This window comes from Salmo salar, chromosome ssa18 (assembly GCF_905237065.1).
Source record: "Salmo salar chromosome ssa18, Ssal_v3.1, whole genome shotgun sequence".
Taxonomy (NCBI): Eukaryota; Metazoa; Chordata; class Actinopteri; order Salmoniformes; family Salmonidae; genus Salmo; species Salmo salar.
In genome coordinates, this window is record NC_059459.1 from 29,689,587 (window position 1) to 29,713,846 (window position 24,260).

General features: G+C 42.9%; 1 protein-coding gene across 2 annotated transcripts in view; it reads left to right on the top strand.

Moving 5' to 3' along the window:
• lrmda (leucine rich melanocyte differentiation associated) overlaps positions 1 to 24,260 on the top strand; it is a 436,664-nt gene that overhangs the window by 283,240 nt on the left and 129,164 nt on the right. For both annotated transcript variants that reach the window (XM_014155085.2, XM_014155086.2), the window contains exons 3-4: positions 13,848 to 13,974; positions 15,940 to 16,079. In XM_014155085.2, the coding sequence (XP_014010560.1) occupies positions 13,848 to 13,974; positions 15,940 to 16,079 (267 nt within the window). The remainder of the gene's footprint in view (positions 1 to 13,847; positions 13,975 to 15,939; positions 16,080 to 24,260) is intronic.

The following is a 24,260-nucleotide window of genomic DNA, read 5'->3' on the forward strand; positions in this document are numbered from 1 at the left end:
CCACGGTCTGTCTGCAGTTTTGTAGAGCAGGTGTTTCAATGCCATGACAGAGGGTATCATGTCTGCTGCAGATGCAGTTGATGAACGTATTTCTCATGTCAGTTGTTTCGAATGGAGCTAGGTGTGTGTTCATGTTTCCAAGTTTAAAACATTCTTGAGCATGCAATACGGCTTTCCTCAGTACGAAATCCTCGTCAACCCACTGTGCTGTCAGACTCAGCATGCTCAAGGGGCTGACGTCGCTGGTCCAAATGTCAGTCATGAAGCTAATTGCAGTGATGCCTATAGCAAGTAGCTCGTAGATGTACGTTTCAACAATATTGTGTAACTCCGGTAGGGCAACATCTGAAAAAGAGTGTGTACCTGGGCTCGACCAGTCGGCGAAAGCCAACATCATCCACGACAGAGGACGGTTGATTGTCAAGGGAAATGAATTATATTATCTTGGCATTAATGGATTTCATCTTTGATTTGTCTCACTGAAATGTTCTTACTCTTTCAAATGACTGCTCAACTTGAACTTGTTTAGATGTTGGAAGTGTGCACTTAATATTTTTCTGCTTTTGTTCTGTGTATTTTTCGTGGCGTCATTACGTCATCTACTAACAGTTGAAGTCAGAAGTTTACATACACTTAGGTTACATACACTTAGTTTTTCAACCACTCCACAAATTTTTTGTTATCAAACTATAGTTTTGGCAAGTCGGTTAGGATATCTACTTTGTGCATGACACAAGTAATCTTTCCAACAATTGTTTACAGACAGATTATTTCACTTATAATTCACTGTATCACAATTCCAGTGGGTCAGAAGTTTACATACACTAAGTTGACTGTGCCTTTAAACAGCTTGGAAAATTCCAGAAAATGATGTCATGGCTTTAGAAGCTTCTGATAGGCTAATTGACATGATTTGAGTCAATTGGAGGTGTACCTGTGGATGTATTTCAAGTCCTACCTTCAAAAGCAGTGCCTCTTTGCTTGACATCATGGGAAAAGGCTGATTTCAAAAGAAAATCAGCCAAGACCTCAGAAAAAAGATTGTAGACCTCCACAAGTCTGGTTCATCATTGGGAGCAATTTCCAAACGCCTGAAGGTACCACGTTCATCTGTACAAACAATAGTATGCAAGTATAAACACCATGGGACCACGCAGCCGTCATAACGCTCAGGAAGGAGACAAGTTCCGTCTCCTAGAGATGAACGTACTTTGGTGCGAAAGTGCAAATCAATCCCAGAACAACAGCAAAGGACCTTGTGAAGATGCTGGAGGAAACAGGTACAAAAGTATCTATATCCAAAGTAAAACGAGTCCTATATCGACATAACCTGAACGGCCGCTCAGCAAGGAAGAAGCCACTGCTCCAAAACTGCCATGAAAAAGCCAGACTATGGTTTGCAACTGCACATGGGGACAAAGATCGTACTTTTTGGAGAAATGTCCTCTGGTCTGATAAAAACAGAAATAGAATGTTTGGCAATAATGACCGTCGTAATGTTTGGAGGAAAAAGGGGGAGGCTTGCAAGCCGAAGAACACCATCCCAACTGTGAAGCACGGTTGGGATGGTCTCAAACACTCAACAAAACGGCACTTCCAAAAAGATTCTCTGTTCTTTTATTTAACCCCCCCCCCACACACACACACACACCGATGGCTATAAAAAAATCAGCTGTGTTTTTATCTGCCATGTCATATCATGGAGTTTCACGCTTGGTCCATGAACCTGAGACATATTTTCTCGTTCCCCTACAGCTAATTGGTGGCTGCTTAAGACGGCTCTCTATTCAGAGCCTGTGATCTTAGGCAATGTGTGAATGTTCTGCTCTGGGTGTCTGCTGCTCTGCTATACTGGATGTCTTCTTGTCAGTTCGGGGCCTGTTTTTCAGTGCGGATTGTTATTAGATTAATTAACGCTGTATTGACTCACTGTGATGAGGTTGTGCGATCTCTTCTCACCTCCCGAACACCGTCTCTTACCTCTGAAAGTGGTTTCCATCAAGGTAAAAAAAAAAATAGCATAACTTGCTTTTTAAAAGCTTTTATTAAAAATATGTTTTTATTACTAACAGTAACCACTGAGTTTAAAAAGATGCCCTAGTTATGTGAATATATATTTATTATGGGGTAATGTTAATACTATTAGTGAATACAATAGAATCAGATTCTATTTATATGGGGAATAACATTGTGTGTGGCTACCTTTAGGCTTACAATGTGTTGAACAAATATGAGCGCTGTGTTTATTTTGACCATTGAGTGTATACCATGTAGGGAGAGGGATAGTATGACAAAGTGAAAAGGGTATGGGTGGAGGGAGGGAGCGCTTTTCAAGGGGCAAAGCCAAAGCCGAGAGGGACGCTGAAACAAGGTTTTGAGAGCAGCCCACTCACTGGTTCACTGGTAAGCCTGTTGGACATCCAGCTTGGTACTCTTGATAGTCTCCTGATCAGGGGGCTGACGCGCTTGTCCCCTCGCATGTTCCTCATGTAGATCACCCAGGACCATTCAGAGAGCCTAAATGTTCAAATTGAGCCATTTTTGTCTCACTTTAAAACCAACCAAGACCTATTATGCGTGATTTTTCATTCATAGCCCTCCTCCCTCCTTCCATCCGTCCCTCCGTTCGTTCCAACGCTGGCCCCTTCTCGGTGGTTTTTCACTTTCCCTCTCCACTCGTCGGCTCGGACAGCTAACCTAGTCAGGGGGCCAGTGTATCCACTCCAGGAGTGTCAACTCCAATCTGGCGAGATTTGGTGTGAAATGTGGTGCCACGGTGTGGGGGCTCGCAGGTCAGCTCAGTAATAGATTTTGCTTATTCATCTAGTTGTCTGTGTCTCCTCTCTCCTCTGGCCCAGCGGCCCTCTTTGTTTGGCTAAATCATTTGAAGATTTACTGTAGAGTCTTAGATCCCTGAGAAGCGTTCCCCTGCTGTACTGTCTCTATGTCCCTGCCTGGCGGGGGACTCGGCACTGGGGACACACAATGGCCGCCGTGCAAAAGGGGCTTTCCCCAACACAAGGCTTGGAGGACATCTCATAGCGTGACACTGGGCACCGGGGGACACACAATGGCCGCCGCACAAAAGGGCCTTTTCCCCAAGACAGGGGCTCAGTGGACAGCTCATGGCATGACAAGCAGGCCAGCTCTCAGGCTAATTTGCTATGGAGCCAGTCTGTCCAAATGATGCTTAATCAGATGCCTGAGCTATCAGTAAACACCATTCAAATGGATCCAGAGAAAGAACATGTCAGTTTGTCCAGAACCTCCCATCTCCTTATTTGCTTGTGATGAATAAGATAAAACATAGTAAATGCTTCATACATTAAGTCATTATTTATAAGTAAATTCTACAGATGTGTTCAAAAACCTATTTATTTATTTTTCTTGTCTTCCTCTCTCCCCTCCTTCTCTTCATGCTAGGCCTGGTCTGAGTAACGTTACCTGTTAGTTGGAGCGCAGGATGAAACGCCCTCTGTGTTTAAACAGAAAGAGGTTCCCTTAATGATAGAGCAAGGTTTAATCTGCTGGGGCATCTGACATGTCAACCTCAACCAGGCAGCCAGGCAGGCGGCTGGGTGGGTGGTATGTCCTCCAAGCCCTTTGAAGAGGGGCGATTTCCAGAAAGATTCGGATCATTACACAATAAAGGACACTTCATAAGTAGTGAAGTGAGTTTGGAAATGACGGTTAATGATGTTGACAGCAATTCACCTCCACCGAATTATAGAAGGATTTGACTAGACTTGCCTTCTTTAATGAGCCCCACTCTGTAGAGGTAATGGCCCAGCAGCGGTGAGAAAGTAGGGAGGGAAGGAGGGAGGGAGGAGGACAGACAGAGAGAGGGTGGGGGAAGAGAGAGAAGCTAGCATCCATTCTTAGTGTTATGCAGATAGATGATCACATGCCTCCCTTTACATTGTCATGCCAGGGTGCTACTAGGGCCATCTTCCGAAGAAAAGAAACGCAAGCGCAGGTACACTAGGTCTTCTCCTCTTCGATATTCAGAGAAAAGCACATTTGCGCTTGGTTATCTTGATCTGAATACCACATTGCATTGAGAAAGCAACCACATGCCCCAATTATTTTCATTGAAGGCTTTTGAAAAGTACACAAACACTCTAACAGAGATAGACATCGGCACTAACTCTGGAGATTGGGCAATAGTTTTCTTTGTTTTTGTATCAAGGTCCTGTGATGATTAGGGAATGTGACTTCCTTGTAAACTTTGTCCTCCATAATGTTCCGGTGTTGTTAATCCACCCATCATGCCAAGTGTCTGCCAGTTGGTGTGAAGGGCCTCTCCATCTACATAAAGATGCTTTATTTTTTTCCACTCTGTTTCATTTGAATAAACTTATTTCTACAGTACCAGAGTACAGACAGAGCTTCCAACGTAACAACACCCGTTTGGTTTGCCGTGTCTAATCATGCATGTTTATTCTCAAGCTCATTGTGACAAAATACTTCTCTTGACAGAGCGACAGTTGACGTACAGTTCTATTTTTCCCCACATTGGACTGTTGTGCCATCAAAATCTCCTATCTGTCCGCGGCTTTGAGCATCTCCGGCGGAATGATAAATATGTAAGTCCTAACTGGGATACGCTGCCAATTATACATCCACAAAGATGTCAGTTATAATGTAACATTTGAATTAGAGGTTGTCATTCCATTTCAAACGGTCTTGTGAAGTGACATGTTCTATTATCTCTGTGTACGGTGTAAAACGAGACAAAGACAATCAGTTGAGAGATGTAGATTGGTCGACAGGTTTTCCTGTATTTCTTGTTCTTGTAGATGCAGCTACATGGTATCTCACAAGCACTCACCACACACATATGGACAGTATATATCAGCTACAAACATGTACTTAAGTTAACATCATTTGGCTGACAGCTGAAAAAAAATCGAACCTTTAATCGCTCAACTAAGGCTGGATTCAATCACACCCACAAGGAATGTAGGTTAGTTGTGTACCGCTCATTTACCCTTTATGTTACATCTTCATTTAAGCATGAATATTTACAGTATATTCCTTCATAATAGGGAAGTACAGATAAAACAGGGGGGGTATAGAGTTTTTAATTAGTATGACTACTAGTCTAATTATCACTTCTGTCTCTGCCCGCTCCTGACGCTGTAGATGTAATTACCATGCCGTAACATTGTGGAACGATAATGCTTTCCCCTTGTCATTTCCTAAGACGCTGCTGTACCTGACACTTAGCGAACCTCTTAATGATACACTGGAACGATAGCTAATTATATGATAATAACAGGTTGAAGAAGGGAGTAGGATGGAGGGATGGTGGCTGGGGCTACCATACTGGTGAAGATGCAGAGTAGTGAATTGTCGTCTTGATCACTGTGATGATTCCACACCAAACCAGGCTACGTTTAATTACAAATATGTTAATAAATTATGTTGAACTCAATTCAACTTGTGTTAGTTTGGTATAATACGGTATGCTAATTCAATACGGTATGTACTATGTATGATAATAATAATAGTACGTGATGTTGTGTTTAATATATATATATACATACAGTACCGGTCAAAAGTTTGGACACACCTACTCATTCCAGGGTTTTCTTTATTTTTACAATAGTGAAGACATCAAAACTATGAAATAGCACATATGGAATCATGTAGTAACCAAAAAAGTGTTAAACAAATCAAAATATATTTTGTATTTGAGATTCTTTAAAGTAGCCAACCTTTGCCTTGATGACAGCTTTACACACTCTTGGCATTCTCTTAACCAGCTTCATGAGGTACAGTAGTCACCTGGAATGGATTTTAATTAACAGGTGTGCCTTGTTAAAAGTTCATTTGTGGAATTTCTTTCCTTCTTAATGCATTTGAGCCAATCAGTTGTGTTGTGACAAGGAAGGGGTGGCATACAGAAGATAGCCCTATTTGGTAAAAGACCAAGTCCATATTATGGCAAGAACAGCTCAAATAAGCAAAGAGAAACGACAGTCCATCGTTACTTTAAGACATGAAGGTCAGTCAATACAGAACATTTCAAGAACTTTGAAAGTTTCTTCAAGTGCAGTCGCAAAAACCATCAAGCGTTACGATGAAACTGGCTCTCATGAGGACCGCCGCAGGAAAGGAAAACCCAGAGTTATCTCTGCTGCAGAGGATAAGTTCATTACAGTTACCAGCCTCAGAAATTGCAGCCCAAACAAATGCTTCACAGAGTTCAAGTAACAGACACATCTCAACAGAGGAGACTGCGTGAATCAGGCCTTCATGTTGAAATTGCTGCAAACAAACCACTACTAAAGGACACCAATAAGAAGAAGAGACTTTCTTGGGCCAAGAAACATTAAACCGGTGGAAATCTGTCTTTTGGTTTGATGAGTCCAAATTTGAGATTTTTGGTTCCAAACGCCGTGTCTTTGTGAGACGCAGAGTAGGTGAACGGATGATCTCTGCATGTGTGGTTCCCACCATGAAGCATAGAGGAGGAGGTGTGATGGTGTGGGGGTGCTTTGCTGGTGACACTGTCTGTGATTAATTTAGAATTCAAGGCACACTTGCCCAGCATGGCTACCACAGCATTCTGCAGCGATACGCCATCACATTTGGTTTGCGCTTAGTGAGACTATCATTTGTTTTTCAACAGGACAATGACCTAACACACCTCCAGGCTGTGTAAGGGCATCAGATGACCTGCATCAGATGACCTGGTCTCCACAATCACCCGACCTCAATCCAATTGAGATGGTTTGGGATGAGTTGGACCGCAGAGTGATGGAAAAGCAGCCAACAAGTGCTCAGCATATGTGGTAGCTCCTTCAAGTCTGTTGGAAAAGCATTCCAGGTGAAGCTGGTTGAGAGAATACCAAGAGTGTGCATAGCTGTCGTCAAGGCAAAGGGTGGCTACTTTGAAGAATCAAAAAAATATTTTGATTTGTTTAACACTTTTCTGGTTACTACAGGATTCCATATGTGTTATTTCATAGTTTTGATGTCTTCACTATTATTCTACAATGTAGAAAATAGTAAAAATAAAGTAAAACCCTGGACTGAGTAGGTGTGTCCAAACCGGTACTGTATATAAATATATTGAAATCTTCAATGTAATTACAGCTATAGTTTACAAGCCTCAATCAAGCACCATTTTTGCAATCAGAGACCACACCTGTTCTATTTGTCGTCTTACTGTTACCAACATCTCCTATTGCACCCGTAGAGCACCGGTTTGTTAGACCCCTCACTGAGATAGCAGGTTCCTACATGACTTCCACACACCGGTTTGTTAGAAGGAAGTACCACCGGTACCAGTTAGACCCCTCACTGAGATAGCAGATTCCTACATGACTTCCACACACCGGTTTTAGTCAGACTGGTGTCGTAGTCCTCACAGCGATCACACGGCAGGAACACGGCTGACAAACACATTCTCAGGACGCTGGTAGGGGGCTGATGGGTAATTTGAATAGGAGTGTAGGGCGGTTGGCAGAGGCATCAACAGCACCCTTCGACTGCTTTCAAAACTTTTTAATTAGCTCTAATTACCTTTGGAGGGAAACGTTGGGGCTTGAAAGGATTTGTGTCAGCGAGTGAGAGATCAAAGATAGTTGTGTAGTTTGCATGTTAATACTGAGAACAATAGGGGGCAGTGTAATCATCAGACCCTGGAGAGAACTAGCCCAGGTCGGTGTGTGTGTGTGTAATTGTATTTGTGCTTGCGTGCCTGTGTGTCTGTGTGCATCTGTCTTTGTCTAGGATGAAAGGCTTTCGTGTGGTCTATCCTATAGATGAGGTCTATCATAATGCATTAGTGGACATGGCTGTGCCAGGGTCGTCCATCAAAGCCCATCCATCATCTGCCATGCAGTGACAGGCCTCTAGTGATTATTTGCTATTAGGTGAACGTTGAGGCATACACAGGGCTGGGAGATGCTAGTTGAACTGGCTCAGGCCTAATGTGGGAGATGTTGACAACACTGAAGTGAATAATGTAATGATGGGGTCATATTTAAACTGACAGAGACATGAAGGAAGCTTTGGTTTTATGGTTGTGTGTGTGTGTGTGTGTGTGTGTGTGTGTGTGTGTGTGTGTGTGTGTGTGTGTGTGTGTGTGTGTGTGTGTGTGTGTGTGTGTGTGTGTGTGCGTGCGTGCGTGCGTGCGTGCGTGCGTGCGTGCGTGTGCGTGCGTGCGTGCGTGCGTGCGTGCGTGCGTGCGTGCGTGCGTGCAGCACTGATGTAGCTACATAATGACAAAGATGGCATCTAAGAATTGATTTTCAGCTCAGTCTCACAGAGGGATGAGAGCATTTGTCATATGAAGAGACAACTAATCATTCAATACTAACATTCACAAGAAACGTTGCTGTGCTGCAAGCACTGAGACCATACAACATGAAGAGGAATGATTAGAGGAATGGTTAGTGAATGATGGAAGGGGGGCATGAGTGAAACAGTTTGGGAAGTACTGGCCTAGTCCAATACAGGAAAAAAAAACTATTCAAGGCCTGAACATATCTGTCAAAATATGATTCTCTTTTCAGCCTACTTGTAAATTGATTAGACTTGTTTTAAATAAGTGTTAACATTTGATTGATTGTTGTAAATTTGTGTTGTATACAATTGAATCTGTTTTATTTGCACATGTATCCCTACATTAACTTCAGTCTGAACCTCTCTCACCTCTAATCTGGGTCTTTGTAGTTGGCAATGCCTTTACGTGTATGACATCATCAGACACTGACTGTGTCTTATTCAAAGCAGATTAAACACATAAAACTCGTTCAGGAAGGATTTACCAACCCGCTCCACATGTACCCCAATGATTAGCCTCCTCATTAGCAGTCATTCACAGCAGCAGGGGTAGGGAACAACATGTAATCCTCTAACGTGGGAATTGACATGTATCCCGGGAGGATGGAGAGAGAGAGGGAGAGAGAGGGGAGAGCTATATGTGTGTCCTGGAAGTGTGTGGGGGGGGGGGATAATGACCACCCTCCTGTAGTGACTGAAGCCTGCCTCCAGTGTGTTTGGATGGGAGTAGGTGGGTCGTGGTGGGTGTTCAGTGCATATAGTCATCACACTGCTCCTCTCATTGGATCTGTTGTGTTTTCACACACACACACACACACATTACCAGGGAACTGTTGTAATGGTGTGACGTGTAGTTCTGTTGTTGTTCAATAGCAAAGCCCGTTGCAACTCTGCAATCCAATTGCCGAGCCCGTCTTACTGTACCTGCTTTAGTCACAGGACAGCGAATTGCTCCCAGAGTGACGTGATCGCCCAATGAAACCTAATCGACTATTCAGCCTGATGGACAGATGGACGTTTCTGTTCCTTCCTGTCTTTCCTCTCCCAGACATCTCTCCATCTCTTTCCATTAGTTTTTCTTATTACATTTATTAAAACCCGTCCGGATCCTACTTTCCCTTCTCCCATTCATTACTCTGCCTTATCACGGCAGGCTATCTGAAGTGTGCTGCAGCTAGTCCATTATGCACGTATGAAGGCCATCACAGTCCCAGTATTGGCCAATTCATCAAACATTTATCTGTTGCTCTCTGAACAGTGTGTCAATTTGCTCGGCAGTCCGCAGCCGTCTTACTGGAAGAGAAAGATGACTTCTCCAGAATCTCCACCACCACCAATAGCTTAGAAGTGACACCACACAGACCCTCTAACTTTAAAACAGGGGCCTAAGGCTGTGGCCTGTCTTGACTTTTCAGTGTTCTTCTCTTAGTTGTTTTTCTACTCAGGCAGACCAGAGTTCTGAAAATATCTATCTGGTTCTCTACAGATTGGATCCACTAGTAAAGTGAATACAGAGCGTCCTCTATAACTGTGGGGATTTTTCTTTATCTGTTGGTGTGACTGGTCTTCATTGGGATTGTCCTGGGTTATATTTGGACTCTGTGAGGGAATGGATATATATATGTTAGTTCATAACAGCTTATTATGATATAGCCTCAGTGTTGTCTCCTCAGTTGACCTCTAATCCTAAACACTACTAAAAATGCCAACTGTGATTTATTCTGACACACAAAGAGCGAAGCGGAAAGATGTAGAAGATAGATCTGAGGCTATTATCCTACTGGCATTCCTTGCTTAAAGACATTTGACATGAGATGGACCTACGCCATTGGCAGGAGTGACTGACATTTCAGCCAATAATCACAAAGGGTTTTCTTCCCTCCGCGGGGCTGTCAGTGGTGGTTTATCAGTCAGTGTGTCTGCATTAGTTTTAAACTATTGATCCAGATGCATCTGTCTCTGTCTACACCTCTCTGGGTCACGGGTATGTCTCCTCTCCTGTCTCCTCATCTGGCCTCCTGTGTCCTCTCCAGTCTCCTCTCCTATCTCCTGTCCTGTCTCCTCGTCTGGCCTCCTGTCTCCTCTCCTGTCCTGTCTCCTCGTCTGGCCTCCTGTCTCCTCGTCTGGCCTCTTGCTTCCCATCATGTCTCCTCTCGTTTCCTAGTTTGGCCTCCTTTCTCCTCTGTCCTCTCCTTTCCACACCCGTGTGTGTGTATGTGTTGTGCACGTGTGTGTTTTCCATTTTACCCAGCCATAAGAGCTTTGGGACTTCAATTATGCTCATTAGTTGTCGTAAAAAACTAAAGAGGACTGGTTATGTTTTTAACTAAATTGCATTCACTCTGTTCTCCATATTTAAACTAGGCTCTTAGAAAGGTAATGAAACCAGATGTTGGTGTTAGCGGAATCTGCAGAGAGCGCCAGGGAAAGGTAGGCCGTCATTGTAAATAAAAATTTATTCTTAACTGACTTGCCTAGTTAAATAAAAGTTAAATAAAATACATTTTTTTAAACGTGTGGGGAGAGAGAGAGAACACGTTCAAACTGGCCATAAAGAAGTAAAACTACAAGGCACGATGACAAACAAAGACCCTAGAACATCAGACTATATTCCCATTGAAATCATCCCCACGTGTGTGTGTGTGTGTGTCTATAACAGAGTAGGGCCTGTAGTCCTGTGGGTTGCATTGTGAACTGCTTGGTTAAAAGAAGCCGCATGGCGCTGAGGTGTGTGTTCGTGTCCTGCTGTGTGGCCAATCTGCTGTGTTGGCCAATCTGCTGTGTTCACGGCCAATCTGCTGTGTTCACGGCCAATCTGCTGTGTTCACACGGCCGTAATCTGCTGTGTTCATCGTGCCAATCTGCTGTGTTCACCGGCCAATCTGCTGTGTTCACCGGCCAATCTGCTGTGTTCACCGGCCAATCTGCTGTGTTCACCGGCCAATCTGCTGTGTTCACCGGCCAATCTGCTGTGTTCACCGGCCAATCTGCTGTGTTCACCGGCCAATCTGCTGTGTTCACCGGCCAATCTAATCAACTAAATTCACAGCAAGGGGAGAGTAGAGCCCAGCACAGCTACCTAACCCCATCCTGGGGGGTGCGTGTGTATGTGTTTGACTACACTTGTAGTAGTCAACAAACAAACATTTGACCAACTCAGGACATTTTGTTAGTCCCCACAAGGTCAAATGCTATTTCTAGGGAGTTTAGGGTTAAGGTTAGAATTATGTTTGGGATTAGGAGCTAGGGTTAGTTTTCGGGTTAAGGTTAGGTTTTCAGGTTAAGTTTAGGGTTAGGTTTAGGGCTAGTGGTTATGCGACTGAATTGTGTCCCCCCACAAGTTTATATATGTATGTGTGTGTGTGTGTAGGGGGATACAGTATGAGGATTTACTTGAATTGTCTCCAGCTTTTGTTTATTTTATTTGACCTTTATTTAACTAGGCAAGTCAGTTAAGAACACATTTTTATTTACAATGACGGCCTACCGGGGAACAGTGGGTTAACTGCCTTGTTCAGGGGCAGAACGACAGATTATTACCTTGTCAGCTCGGGGAGTCGATCCAGCAACCTTTCGGTTACTGGCCCAACGCTCTAACCACTAGGTTCTAACCAACTTGCTATTGTCATGATAACTGTTATATTTCTATAGATGAAGTCACAGACACTAGCCCTACCAGAAGGTAGTGTTAACATCGCTTCATCAGAAATATCACTATGTTCACTAATATGTTTTTTTTTACATCTCACTATAAGCGGAAATGATATTGTGGTTAAATGATGTGTTACATCTTAAGTTCTTATTTTTTCTAATGAGGGATAGAAATAACAGTCATGTGAGAAAGTAGTCCTATTAGAATGTCCGTCTCAGGTTCAATGTCAATGAAGTCAGTCTGGACACATTAACATGTTTTCTGACAGGATGGCCTGAACACATGATTAACAGAGTGGACTGACAGGATGGCCTGAATACATGATTAACATAGTGGACTGACAGGATGGCCTGAACACATGATTAACATAGTGGGCTGACAGGATGGCCTGAACACATGATTAACATAGTGGGCTGACAGGATGGCCTGAACACATGATTAACATAGTGGGCTGACAGGATGGCCTGAACACATGATTAACATAGTGGGACTGACAGGATGGCCTGAACACATGATTAACATAGTGGGCTGACAGGGTGGCCTGAACACATGATTAACATAGTGGCTGACAGGATGGCCTGAACACATGATTAACATAGTGGGCTGACAGGATGGCCTGAACACATGATTAACATAGTGGGCTGACAGGATGGCCTGAACACATGATTAACATAGTGGGCTGACAGGATGGCCTGAACACATGATTAACATAGTGGGCTGACAGGATGGCCTGAACACATGATTAACATAGTGGGCTGACAGGATGGCCTGAACACATGATTAACATAGTGGGCTGACAGGATGGCCTGAACACATGATTAACATAGTGGACTGACAGGATGGCCTGAACACATGATTAACATAGTGGGTTGACAGGATGGCCTGAACACATGATTAACATAGTGGGCTGACAGGATGGCCTGAACACATGATTAACATAGTGGGCTGACAGGATGGCCTGAACACATGATTAACATAGTGGGCTGACAGGGTGTGTAGTGTGACGGATTATACAACACACACTATACTATACAACACACACCCTGGCTTTATAAACCTTCACCAAGGCTTGAACTCTGCAATCCCCCTAACATTACCCTGAACACTGCTCTCCATCATCTTTATGCCGTGTGTGTGTGTGTGTGTGTGTGTGTGTGTGTGTGTGGGTGGGTGGGTGGGTGTGTGCGCGCACGCGTAAAATAAATGTATGTGCATCAGAGGGTTCTGCAGTCCTTCAAAAAAACAAATTGTAAAAAAAACACTTTAACTAAAAACGCTTTGGTGTTAAACCAACCCCCATCACAGTTTCCAAAAAAGTTTCCATTTCCATTCAGTCTGTGATTGTGGGAGTGTGTATTCTGTATTCAGCTGGTCGGGCTGTGATGATGATGGATGACAAGTTAAATTTGTGTCCGTGGAATGAAGGTGAAGTGTGACAGAGTGATTTGTCTTGGGAATGGAGGGTTGGGGTCAGGCCAAACCAGGCGCCTCCAGACACAAGACATTGACAAATTCATCCTGCCCGCCACATTTCTGAAGCCTTTTGTTTTGAATCCTGGCTACTCACTGGTGACCCCCATCCCTCATCCTGCCAGCGTTGTGAAGGAAGCCCTTCGTCGCTGAGTCCCGGGTCCAGGCCATGCCAGGGGAACTCAGCACCACTAATTCTCGTCATTCCCTCTCTGACAGGCCCCTGACAAAACTCTCCCCGTCTCTGCTGACGCGTGAAAAGAGGGAGGCTGAAATATTTATTTCTGCACATAATGGCCGTCTGCACAGATTTAGAGCTGTATCATTTTTCTCTTCTCTCTCTCTGTCTCTGTCTCTCTCTCTCTCTCTCTCTCTCTCTCTCTCTCTCTGTCTCTCTCTGTCTCTCTCTCTCACTTTATCATTGCAGGTCACTGGCGGGCCTCAAAGCGTTCACTGGGCTGGAAGAACTGGTCGTCGACAACAATCTGCTCGGAAACGACCTCCAGTTGCCCAGGTTACCCACCCTCCACACCCTGACACTCAATAAGAACCAAATATCCTTTCAAGCGAAGCACTCATTCTCTGTGTCATTCTGTAGCATTGGCTAAGGCTAAGACAGACTACTACATAGAGCTGTAAGAACATTAGTCTTTGGGTGTGTTCAGAGCGGACACTGGACGCTCTGGCCAAGGAGTAGGGTTGATCCGAGCATTCTGACCTCACAACGGCAGTCAAGCACCCAAGTAAACTGGCTAACATTGGCCAGCTTGCTAGCTACTTCCAGACCCAAATGAGACAGATAACACCTCACTCTGACCATTTTACTCACCCTAGCAGAGCTGGTTAGGCTGTTTTCATGTTATCCAGAGCGTTGGTGACCGTAACTGTGCTGCTGGCAATAATTGAAATATTATTTTTTGTACTGACCTTTACCGACACCGGCCACATTCAACTGGTGTTGAGCGTTTGTAAATTCATCAGTTATTCTGCGCTCTGGCTCACTGACGAGAGTACTCTGAAATCGGAGTGGATAGCCAGAGTGAACAGTGAACCTGTTGTTGTGCTTCTGCATCTCTGTGTTCTCTAACTCTCTGAAAGGCCTCTGGGGTATTTGTAGTGCATGTAAAAGCAGTGTTAAAGGCATGTGGGTCTTGGTACCTGGCCCCACAGACTAGTTTCTACGCCACGGGGACCTCTAGTGGAAACAGGGATATAAGACAGCAGGGTCTGTGTTGATATGTTGAGGAAGAAAATGGAAAGAGAGGAACTTCTGAGCATATCTTTGAGAAAGAGCAATATACAAATATATATTAGTAGTATAACCAACTACAAACATTGACAAATGAACCACTAGTATAATAACTCATAAACAGTGGAGTGTGAAAAACTGGAAACCTCAACAAAATAAAAAAAATCACATAAATATGTTGAAACAAGACACTAGAACATTTAACATATGAAAAGCAAACATGCAGTCATTATTGTTACTCTATATAAACTGCCAGTTACGTGTATCTATTGTGATTGCAAAGACAATGATTAAACAGCTCCATACCTGTATACCTTCCTCATTTAATAGTAAACCGTAAGCACTCACACTCAAATCGAGACACTGCAATATTGCACCACTACTTATGATCAGACAGAAAATGTTTCAACTTCCTCCCTTAGCGTTAAGAACCCAGCCTAACTACGTGTCCTGTTTGTCCCTGGTAGCCTCCCCAGTAGATCCATCTACAGGGTAATGATGCAAACACACAACTACCGTGTCAACATTAAAACTGGGCCTCCTTGAAGTGCGTGTCAACCGCTCTGAAGCAGAGAGAGAGAAAGAAAGAGACAGAGAGAGAAAGAAAGAGAGAGAGAGAGAGAGAGAGAGAGAGAGAGAGAGAGAGAGAGAGAGAGCGAAAGAGAGAGAGCGAAAGAGAGAGAGCGAAAGAGAGAGAGCGAAAGAGAGGTGAAGTGGCCTGCACATGCTAATGCCCCAATTAGACCACATCTTGACGTGGAGCTGTGCCATTTTACACACTCCACCACTGCATTAGTGCGCTTGCATTTTGACACTTTGGGCTCAATTTTCCAATGAAGTGAATGAATTAGTGATGACTGTGCCTGTTTGGGAGGCTGGTTGCTTTTTTTCCACGTTTGGGGGGGGGGGGTTATGGCGTTGGCTACGGCTCTGCGAATCATGGACCGTTTGAACCACAGGGCATCCATCATTTTGTCAATGTTTTAACGCTCCCCACCCGGCCACCTGGGGGGTGGGGGGGTGTTGAGGAGAGAGGGAGAGAAGAAGAAATGGAGAGAGCGAGGGAGAAGGGAGAGAGGAAGAAAGATAGCAGGGTAGAAAGAGAGAGAGAGGGAAAATACAGAGAAACAGCCAAATAAATGCCTAACTCTGAGCCTTAAATTGAGCCTTTTTATCCACTCTCTCACAGCAACCCAATGCCTGTGACTGGCTTTCTGAAGGGGGGGGGGGGGTAAATGCTAATGTAATTAACAGCCTTGACCTCTGACACCTGACTGACATCGAGGCGCTGCTGGAACACTTGGCGGAGGCAACTCCGTCGCTGCAGTACCTCAGCCTGCTGGGAAACGAGGCCTGTCCCAACCAGCTGGTCAGCCTGGACAAGGATGAGGATGACTACCAGAGATATAGGTAGGGAAATTTACATTTTAGTCATTTAGCAGACACTCTTATCCAGAGCGACTTACAGTAGTGAATGCATACATTTCATATACAGTACGTACACACACACACACACACACACACACACACACACACACACACACACACACACACACACACACACACACACACACACACACACACACACACACACACACACACAAGAACAAGAACGAGGATGACAGTCAGAGATACAGGTCATTGCCTGGTCGCACAGTGATGATGTCATGATGTCATAAAAACACATGTTGTTTGTTCTCTGCAAATTTGAACCAAACATAAGCCTTCTATGATGTGAATGTGGAAATCAAGGCCGCTCCGGACTGCACCAAAACAATATGTCCAAAAGGCATCGGCGTTGGTCCGTTCTTACTGGGGTGTAGCCTACAGTGTTGCCTGAAACTATTTATGAACGCCCATTTATGCGGTAGGCCTACTGTTTGTAAAATACAAAAAAAAACGTTGGTGTCTGTCCGTGCTTACTAGGGTGTAGCCTACCATGTCGGCACACAATGGAATTTTATGAATGACCATCCATGTGGTAGGCCTACCATTTGTAAAACAGGCAGTTGCATTGGCTTTATTAGTTATGATTCCTGTGACTAATCACTTTGGCTATTTAAAATCCTTAATAGTTTATTGACACACCCGTGTGGCAATCTAAATAACATAATATAAAAATCTGTCAGTTTAAGCTAGCGATGGGCTGCGTCTCAATCTACCGCATCCGCCTTCTCATTAAAACGTCTGTAGTGTCCGGACGGTTTGGCCTACAAACTACCAACAATGAAAAGGGGAGACTCTCACGAATACAATGGTGTCCCACGGGACTCGTCTGAAGGTAACCCATACAAACGAATGGAAGTATGGAGGAAGTTTTGTCCCAACAAAAATAAGGGGTTAAATATGTGTCCAAAAAAACTAAAATATTTCTTGATCTTTCTTATATCTCCTAGATATAGGACAGACACTTTAAAACTTTATTCTTTATCATTTGTTTTTTGACTGTCTTTTTTGCTATTTCTAAATGTGTTATTCAATGCGTTTCTATGGCCAGAGCATGTGAGCTAAACTATTGAAACCAAACCATATGATTTGAATGAAAAGTATTTCAATAAACAACATGAAAAGGTGACTGTAAGCAGCACTCATCATTTGAAAGAAGTTACATGTCGTATTAAACAGCATCAAAACATTCTAAATAGGTCAGACAGACAGATAGCCTAACACGCTGTCCAAACCGGAAGCGTCACGTGTGCGAGCGTTGTAAAATACATGTACACATACATGTTACTCAATCATTACACCCACACTGCTCGCGTGCCAACGAGCGTCTGCGTTGCCTGCCACTAAAATAGAAGTTGCTTTTATTTGTGATGCTGAACGCGATGCAAGTCCTGCCTCTCCCATCTCCTCATTGGCTTTTAGAAGCATATACCCACGTGCCATCTCCTTATTGGTTATACCCACGTAGGTGATTGAAAGATGAACTGATGTCAGTTGTGGTAATTCACCTTATGAAAGTTGCCAATCGCCATATAAAGTCCAAAGACGAAAAAACCTTGAAGGAGGAGAGATGACTAGAAACGATTCGTTTTATGTGTGGATTAATTGTCGGAGTAGAGGACCTTGTACATTTCAGGTAAAATAACAACTCAATGTTTATATCCCAGGACAAATTAGCTAGCAACTGCAAGCTAGCTAGCTAAATTGCCATAAATGTTTCATGCTTTTTGACCTATCCCCAAATGAATATAATTGGTTCAGCGTTTGTTTTGATATTTCAACCTGCGTGTCGTGATCGCGTTTGGTGTGGGGGGACAAAATCAATTTGCGCACGATGGTGCACGCACGCATCCAGTTTGGGCAAGGTGTAAGAAAGAACAAACATTTATTATTTAAGCTACATTATTAGCCTATTATTTCAATTATTTCAAGGCTATAGCCTACAAAGAAATACATTGTGAAGCATTGGCAGGAACATTATAGCGCTCAGCATTTAAACAACATTGTGCATATAGGCTGTGCCTTACTTATAATTAAATACAACTGAAATGTAAAAAAGCTTTGAATAATTTTTTAGAAACATGAGTTTGGCCAGAGTCTGGCTTCAGGCTCATGCAATGGTGCCTGCAGCGGAGAATACCCTATCCCCGCTTGCAGAGCCACTGGGGATGCTACACACACCACTCTTGCCAGACTGGGCAGCGATGCAGAGTTGTTTTTCAATTATTTGAATTATTATAGGTAGGCCAAAAGGTTTTTTCGGCAAAATAACCCTATCAAAACGGAAAGCTCCTTGAAAGAGGTAATATGTCAGGCCTATTGGGTGAAAATCCATTATAGCTTATTGTGTAGATAATATACATTTTAAGAGATCAGATTTTTTGTTTATAAATACTTTGCTACAATGACACACTTAGCTAGCTACCCACCTCATTCCTTTCTGTTAGCATGTGCACATATTAAGTACACCATCATGCTTTCGGGATGTGTCCTCCTCATCTTTGTAATTCACCTTGATTTTTCACCTGTGTGTTTTATCAGTTTATGAAAATATTTAGCAAACTAGATGACAGTAGCTAAAGCAAGGGGCTGTAGCAGCACACAAGTAGCCTATAAATGCTCGGCTGGGCATGGCCTGAGGTCGTGAAGTGAGCGGTACAGGAGCGAAATTGGAATGGGTGAGAAGGCCAATGCTGCAGGCTTTGGGAGACTCGCTCCACGCTCCAGTCAAATTGGGCACGCTCTGCTCCAGCTCCAGCTCCAGCTCCACTCCACTCACATGCTCTGCTATGGACTATGGTAGTAAAGCCAAAGTCAATTTTGTATTTAAAAAAAAAAAATGTAAACCTAAAGTGGTCCTAAGATTCTAAATCAAATGATCCAAAAAATACCATATGTTAGCTTAGTACCGTCCCCACAACACAACGGCTTAGACTTTTGCTCTGAATATCGGCTACCCAACTTTATCAGGAGTTATCCTGAGCCTATTTGCAATGATAATCAATGTCTTTACACAGTGGGAAATGCAGAAGTATTTTCTTTTTCGCTATGATCAGCTCGTCAAAATATTTACGGATACAAACTCGTAAACCATTGATCATGACAATGTAGCCCACAGGGTGAAACTCCTGGGCCGCAGTTGTGAAAACCCTGATTATCCATTCCATATTGTTCATTTTACATTGACCTGTGCTGTTTTTAGAATATGTATGTTTGTTAACATGTCAGCGCATTTTTTATTTGATTGGGCGCCGTTTAGATTAGGCTATTTGATTGGAGAAACCTACATGATGTAAAAAGTGTCCGTCTCATTACATTGTCATACATTTTATCTCCAACCTGTAGGCTACAGAAAAGGCCACATACTCTTTCTACCGTTCTACCGTATCCTAAATCTGCTACATGATTCATGTTAGATCATTTTTTGGGACGGAACGTTGGTGGAGCGCAGCAGCAATGCATCTCTCCAACAGCACCCTGGAGAGGCGCACTGAAAATCAACCTAAATATTTTGCGCCCCGGCCTTTGACAAAGTGGGCACTACTTATCACAGGGTGGCATCAGCGCTCACCTAAAAAGCCCTTATGCCACTGGTTAAGAGAAATTATAATTGTTTTTGGGCAGAATTACGGTTGAAGTCAGAAGTTTACATACACCTTAGCCAAATCCGTTTAAACTCAGTTTTTCACAATTCCTGACATTTAATCCTAGTAAAAATTCCCTGTCTTAGGTCAGTTAGGATCACCACTTTATTTTAAGAATGTGAAATGTCAGAATAATAGTAGAGAGAATGATTTATTTCAGATTTTATATCTTTCATCACATTCCCAGTGGTTCAGAAGTTTACATACACTCAATTAGTATTTGGTAGCATTGCCTTTAAATTGTTTAACTTGGGTCAAACGTGTCGGGTAGCCTTCCACAAGCTTCCCACAATAAGTTGGGTGAATTTTGGCCCATTCCTTCTGACAGAGCTGGTGTAACTGAGTCAGGTTTGTAGGCCTCCTTGCTTGCACATGCTTTTTCAGTTCTGCCAACATATTTTCTATGGGATTGAGGTCAGGGCTTTGTGAAGGCCACTCCAATACCCTGACTTTGTTGTCCTTAAGCCATTTTGCCACAACTTTGGAAGTATGCTTGGGGTCAATATCCATTTGGAAGACCCATTTGCAACCAAGCTTTAACTTCCTGACTGATGTCTTGAGATGTTGCTTCAATATATACACATAATTTTTCTTCCTCATGATGCCATCTATTTTGTGAATTGCACCAGTCCCTCCTGCCGCAAAGCTCCCCCACAACATGATGCTGCCACCCCCGTGCTTCACGGTTGGGATGGTGTTCTTCGGCTTGTAAACATCACCCTTTTTCCTCCAAACATAACATGGTCATTATGGCCAAAAAGTTCTATTTTTGTTTCATCAGACCAGAGGACCTTTCTCCAAAAAGTATGATCTTTGTCCCCATGTGCAATTGCAAACCATAGTCTGGCTTTTTTATGGCGGTTTTGGAGCAGTGGCTTCTTGCTTGCTGAGCGGCCTTTCAGGTTATGTCGATAGGTTCGAGTTGCCAAACGTCAGCCTCGAAACCTTAATGACTTGGAGAAGATCTGCAAAGAGGAGTGGGACAAAGTCCCTCCTGAGATGTGTGCAAACCTGGTGGCCAACTACAAGAAACGTCTGACCTCTGTGATTGCCAACAAGGGTTTTGCCACCAAGTACTAAGTCGTGTTTTGCAGAGGGGTCAAATACTTATTTCCCTCATTAAAATGCAAATCAATTTATAACATTTTTGACATGCGTTTTTCTGGATTTTTTTGTTGTTATTCTGTCTCTCACTGTTCAAATAAACCTACCATTAAAATTATAGACTGATAATTTATTGGTCAGTGGGCAAACATACAAAATCAGCAGGGGATCAAATACTTTTTTCCCTCACTGTATAGGACTCGATAACCTGTGGATATAGATAATTTTGTACCCGTTTCCTCCAGCAGTTCACAAGGTCCTTTGCTGTTGTTCTGGGATTGATTTGCACTTTTCGCACCAACGTATATTCATCTCTAGGAGACAGAACGCGTCTCCTTCCTGAGCGGTATGGCGGCTGCGTGGTCCCATGCTGTTTGGACTTGCGTACTATTGCCTTGACATACATCCACAGGTACACCTCCAATTGACTCAAATGATGTCAGTTAGCCTATCAGAAGCTACTAAAGCCATGACATCATTTTATGGAATTTTCCAAGCTGTTTAAAGGCACAGTCAACTTAGTGTATGTAAACTTCTGACCCACTGGAATTGTGATACAGTGAATTATAAGTGAAATAATCTGTCTGTAAACAATTGTTGGAAAAATGACTTGTGTCATGCACAAAGTAGATGTCCTAACCAACTTGCCAAAACTATAGTTTGTTAACAAGAAATTTGTGGAGTGGCTGAAAAACTAGTTTTAATGACTCCAACCTAAGTGTATGTAAACTTCCCACTTCAACTGTATGTGAGGTTTTATGTGTTGTTGAAGGTAGTGTACGTCTTAGTAAGTTTAGCTCGTCAATCTGCCGATATATATTTCTACATTTTAACAACTATTTACATTCACATTTTTTAAAGTTATTATATTTGTTTAATGTTTTGAATGGGGAACGAACGTTCCGTTTCTCAACGAGATTGTGGATTGAACCTCCTGGTTCTAAAAGCTGTATCAAGCCACCTCTGGTCGGGCAAAATACATTTCATGTGTGACTAGTCACAACCACAAATGAGTGTTTACTAGCAGTGCAGACCATGCATTAAACATCACAGCCTCTCATCAAGTCATGCGATGTGACCACCATTTGTCAGCCTCTACATGAAACACGATAAAAGGAAAAAACACTCTCTCTTTTGTCTGTTTTAGCCCTAAGTGCTTGTTCCTGACTCTGTGTTCTGTATTAATAATTTACTAGCATCGAGGATCTTTCTCTCTCTCTCTCTCTCTCTCTCTCTCTCTCTCTCTCTCTCTCTCTCTCTCTCCATCTTTCTTTTTCCCTCTTTCTTTTCCCCTCTTTCTTTTTCCCTCTTTCTTTTTCCCATGCCCTGACTGATACTGTGTATGGTCCTGTGATGTAATATTCATAATGTGTCACACTGTAAAACATCAATTTGAGCGTGATTCAGATTGCATCTCTCTCAATTACCAAGGCAAGCAGTCAAGTGCTGTGTCGCTCACTGAACGGTGTCAATTAGTCCAATGGATAACAATATAAATACACACAAATAATGAAATATGGTGCTGTGTGTCTTTAGAAAGAACATATTCAGTCATTACTGTTTTAATGTGTGATAGAAAATATGAATACTGTGAAAACTGAAGTGGCCCAGCGAAATAACCTTTTTCTCTTTATTTTTCTCTCTCTGCCTCTTTCTCTCTCTCCCTCTCTACCTCTCTCTTTGTGTTGTAACGGAGGAAGTTTGACATCCTAGCTACAGTGTATGTGAAATCAAATCAAATGTTATTGGTCGCATACACATACAGTGCATTCGAAAACTTTTCAGACCCTTTGACTTTTTCCACATTTTGTTACGTTACACCCTTATTCTAAAATGGATGAAATTAATGTTTTTTTCTCAGCAATCTACACACAATACCCCATAATGACAAAGCGAAAGCTGGTTTTTAAAAATGTTAACAAAAAAATAAAAAATACAATAAAAACAGAAATACCTTATTTACATAAGTATTCAGACCCTTTGCTAGGAGACTCGAAATTGAGCTCAGGTGCATCCTGTTTCCATTGATCATCTTTGACATGTTTCTACAACTTGATTGGAGTATTGGTAAATTCAATTGATTGGACATGACTTGGAAAGGTACATACCAGTCTATATAAGATCCCACAGTTGACAGTGCATGTCATAGCAAATAAGATCCCAGAAATGTTCCATACACACCAAAAGCTTATTTCAATCAAATTTTGTGCACAAATTTGTTTACATCCCTGTTAGTCAGCATTTATCCTTTGCCAAGATGATCGATCCACCTGACAGGTGTGGAATATCAAGAAGCTGATTAAACAGCATGATCCATACACAAGTGCACCTTGTGCTGGGCACAATAAAAGACAGCTGTAAAATGTGTAGTTTTGTCACACAACACAATGCCACAGATATCTCAAATTTTGAAGGAGTGTGCAATTGACATGCTGACTGCAGGAATGTCCACCCGAGCTGTTGCCAGATAATTGAATGTTCATTTCTACCATAAGCCGCCTCCAACGTCATTTTAGAGAATTTGGTGCATCCAAACGGCCTCACAACTGCAGACCACATGTATGGCGTTGTATGGGTGAGAGGTTTGCTGGTGTCAATGTTGTAAACAGAGTGCCCCATGGTGGCGGTGGGGTTATGGTATGGGCAGGACAATGAACACAATTGCATTTTACCAATGGCAATTTTAATGCACAAAGATACCGTGATGAGATCTTGAGGCCCATTGTTGTACCATTCATCTGCCACAATCACCTCATGTTTCAACATGATAATGCACGGCTCCATGTCGCAAGGATCTGTACACAATTCCTGGAAGCTGACAATGTCCCAGTTCTTCCAATTCCTTTCGTTTTAAATTTTATTTAACTTGGCAAGTTATTTAAGAACAAATTCTTATTGACAATGACGGCCTACCCCAGCCAAACCCTAACGACTCTGGGCCAATTCCTGCATACTCACGAGACATGTCACCAGCCATATCGCCCATTGAGCTTGTTTGGGATGTTCTGGATCGACGTGTATGACAGAGGGTTACAGTTCCCGCCAATATCCAGAAACTTTGCACAGCCATTGAAGAGGAGTGCGACAAAATTCCACATGCCACAATCAACTTTATGCGAAGGAGATATGTCGTTCTGCATGAGACAAATAGTGGTCACACTGACTGGTTTTCTGATCCACACCCCTACTTTTTTTTTACGGTATCAGTGACCAACAGATGCATATCTGTATTCCCAGTCATGTGAAATCCATAGATTAGTGTCACGCCCTGACCTTAGATTGCCGTTTATTTTCTCTTTTTTGGGTTAGGTCAGGGTGTGATGTGGGGTGGGCATTCTATGCCATTCTATGTTTTCTATTTCTTTGTGTTTAGCCGAGTATGGTTCCTAATCAGAGG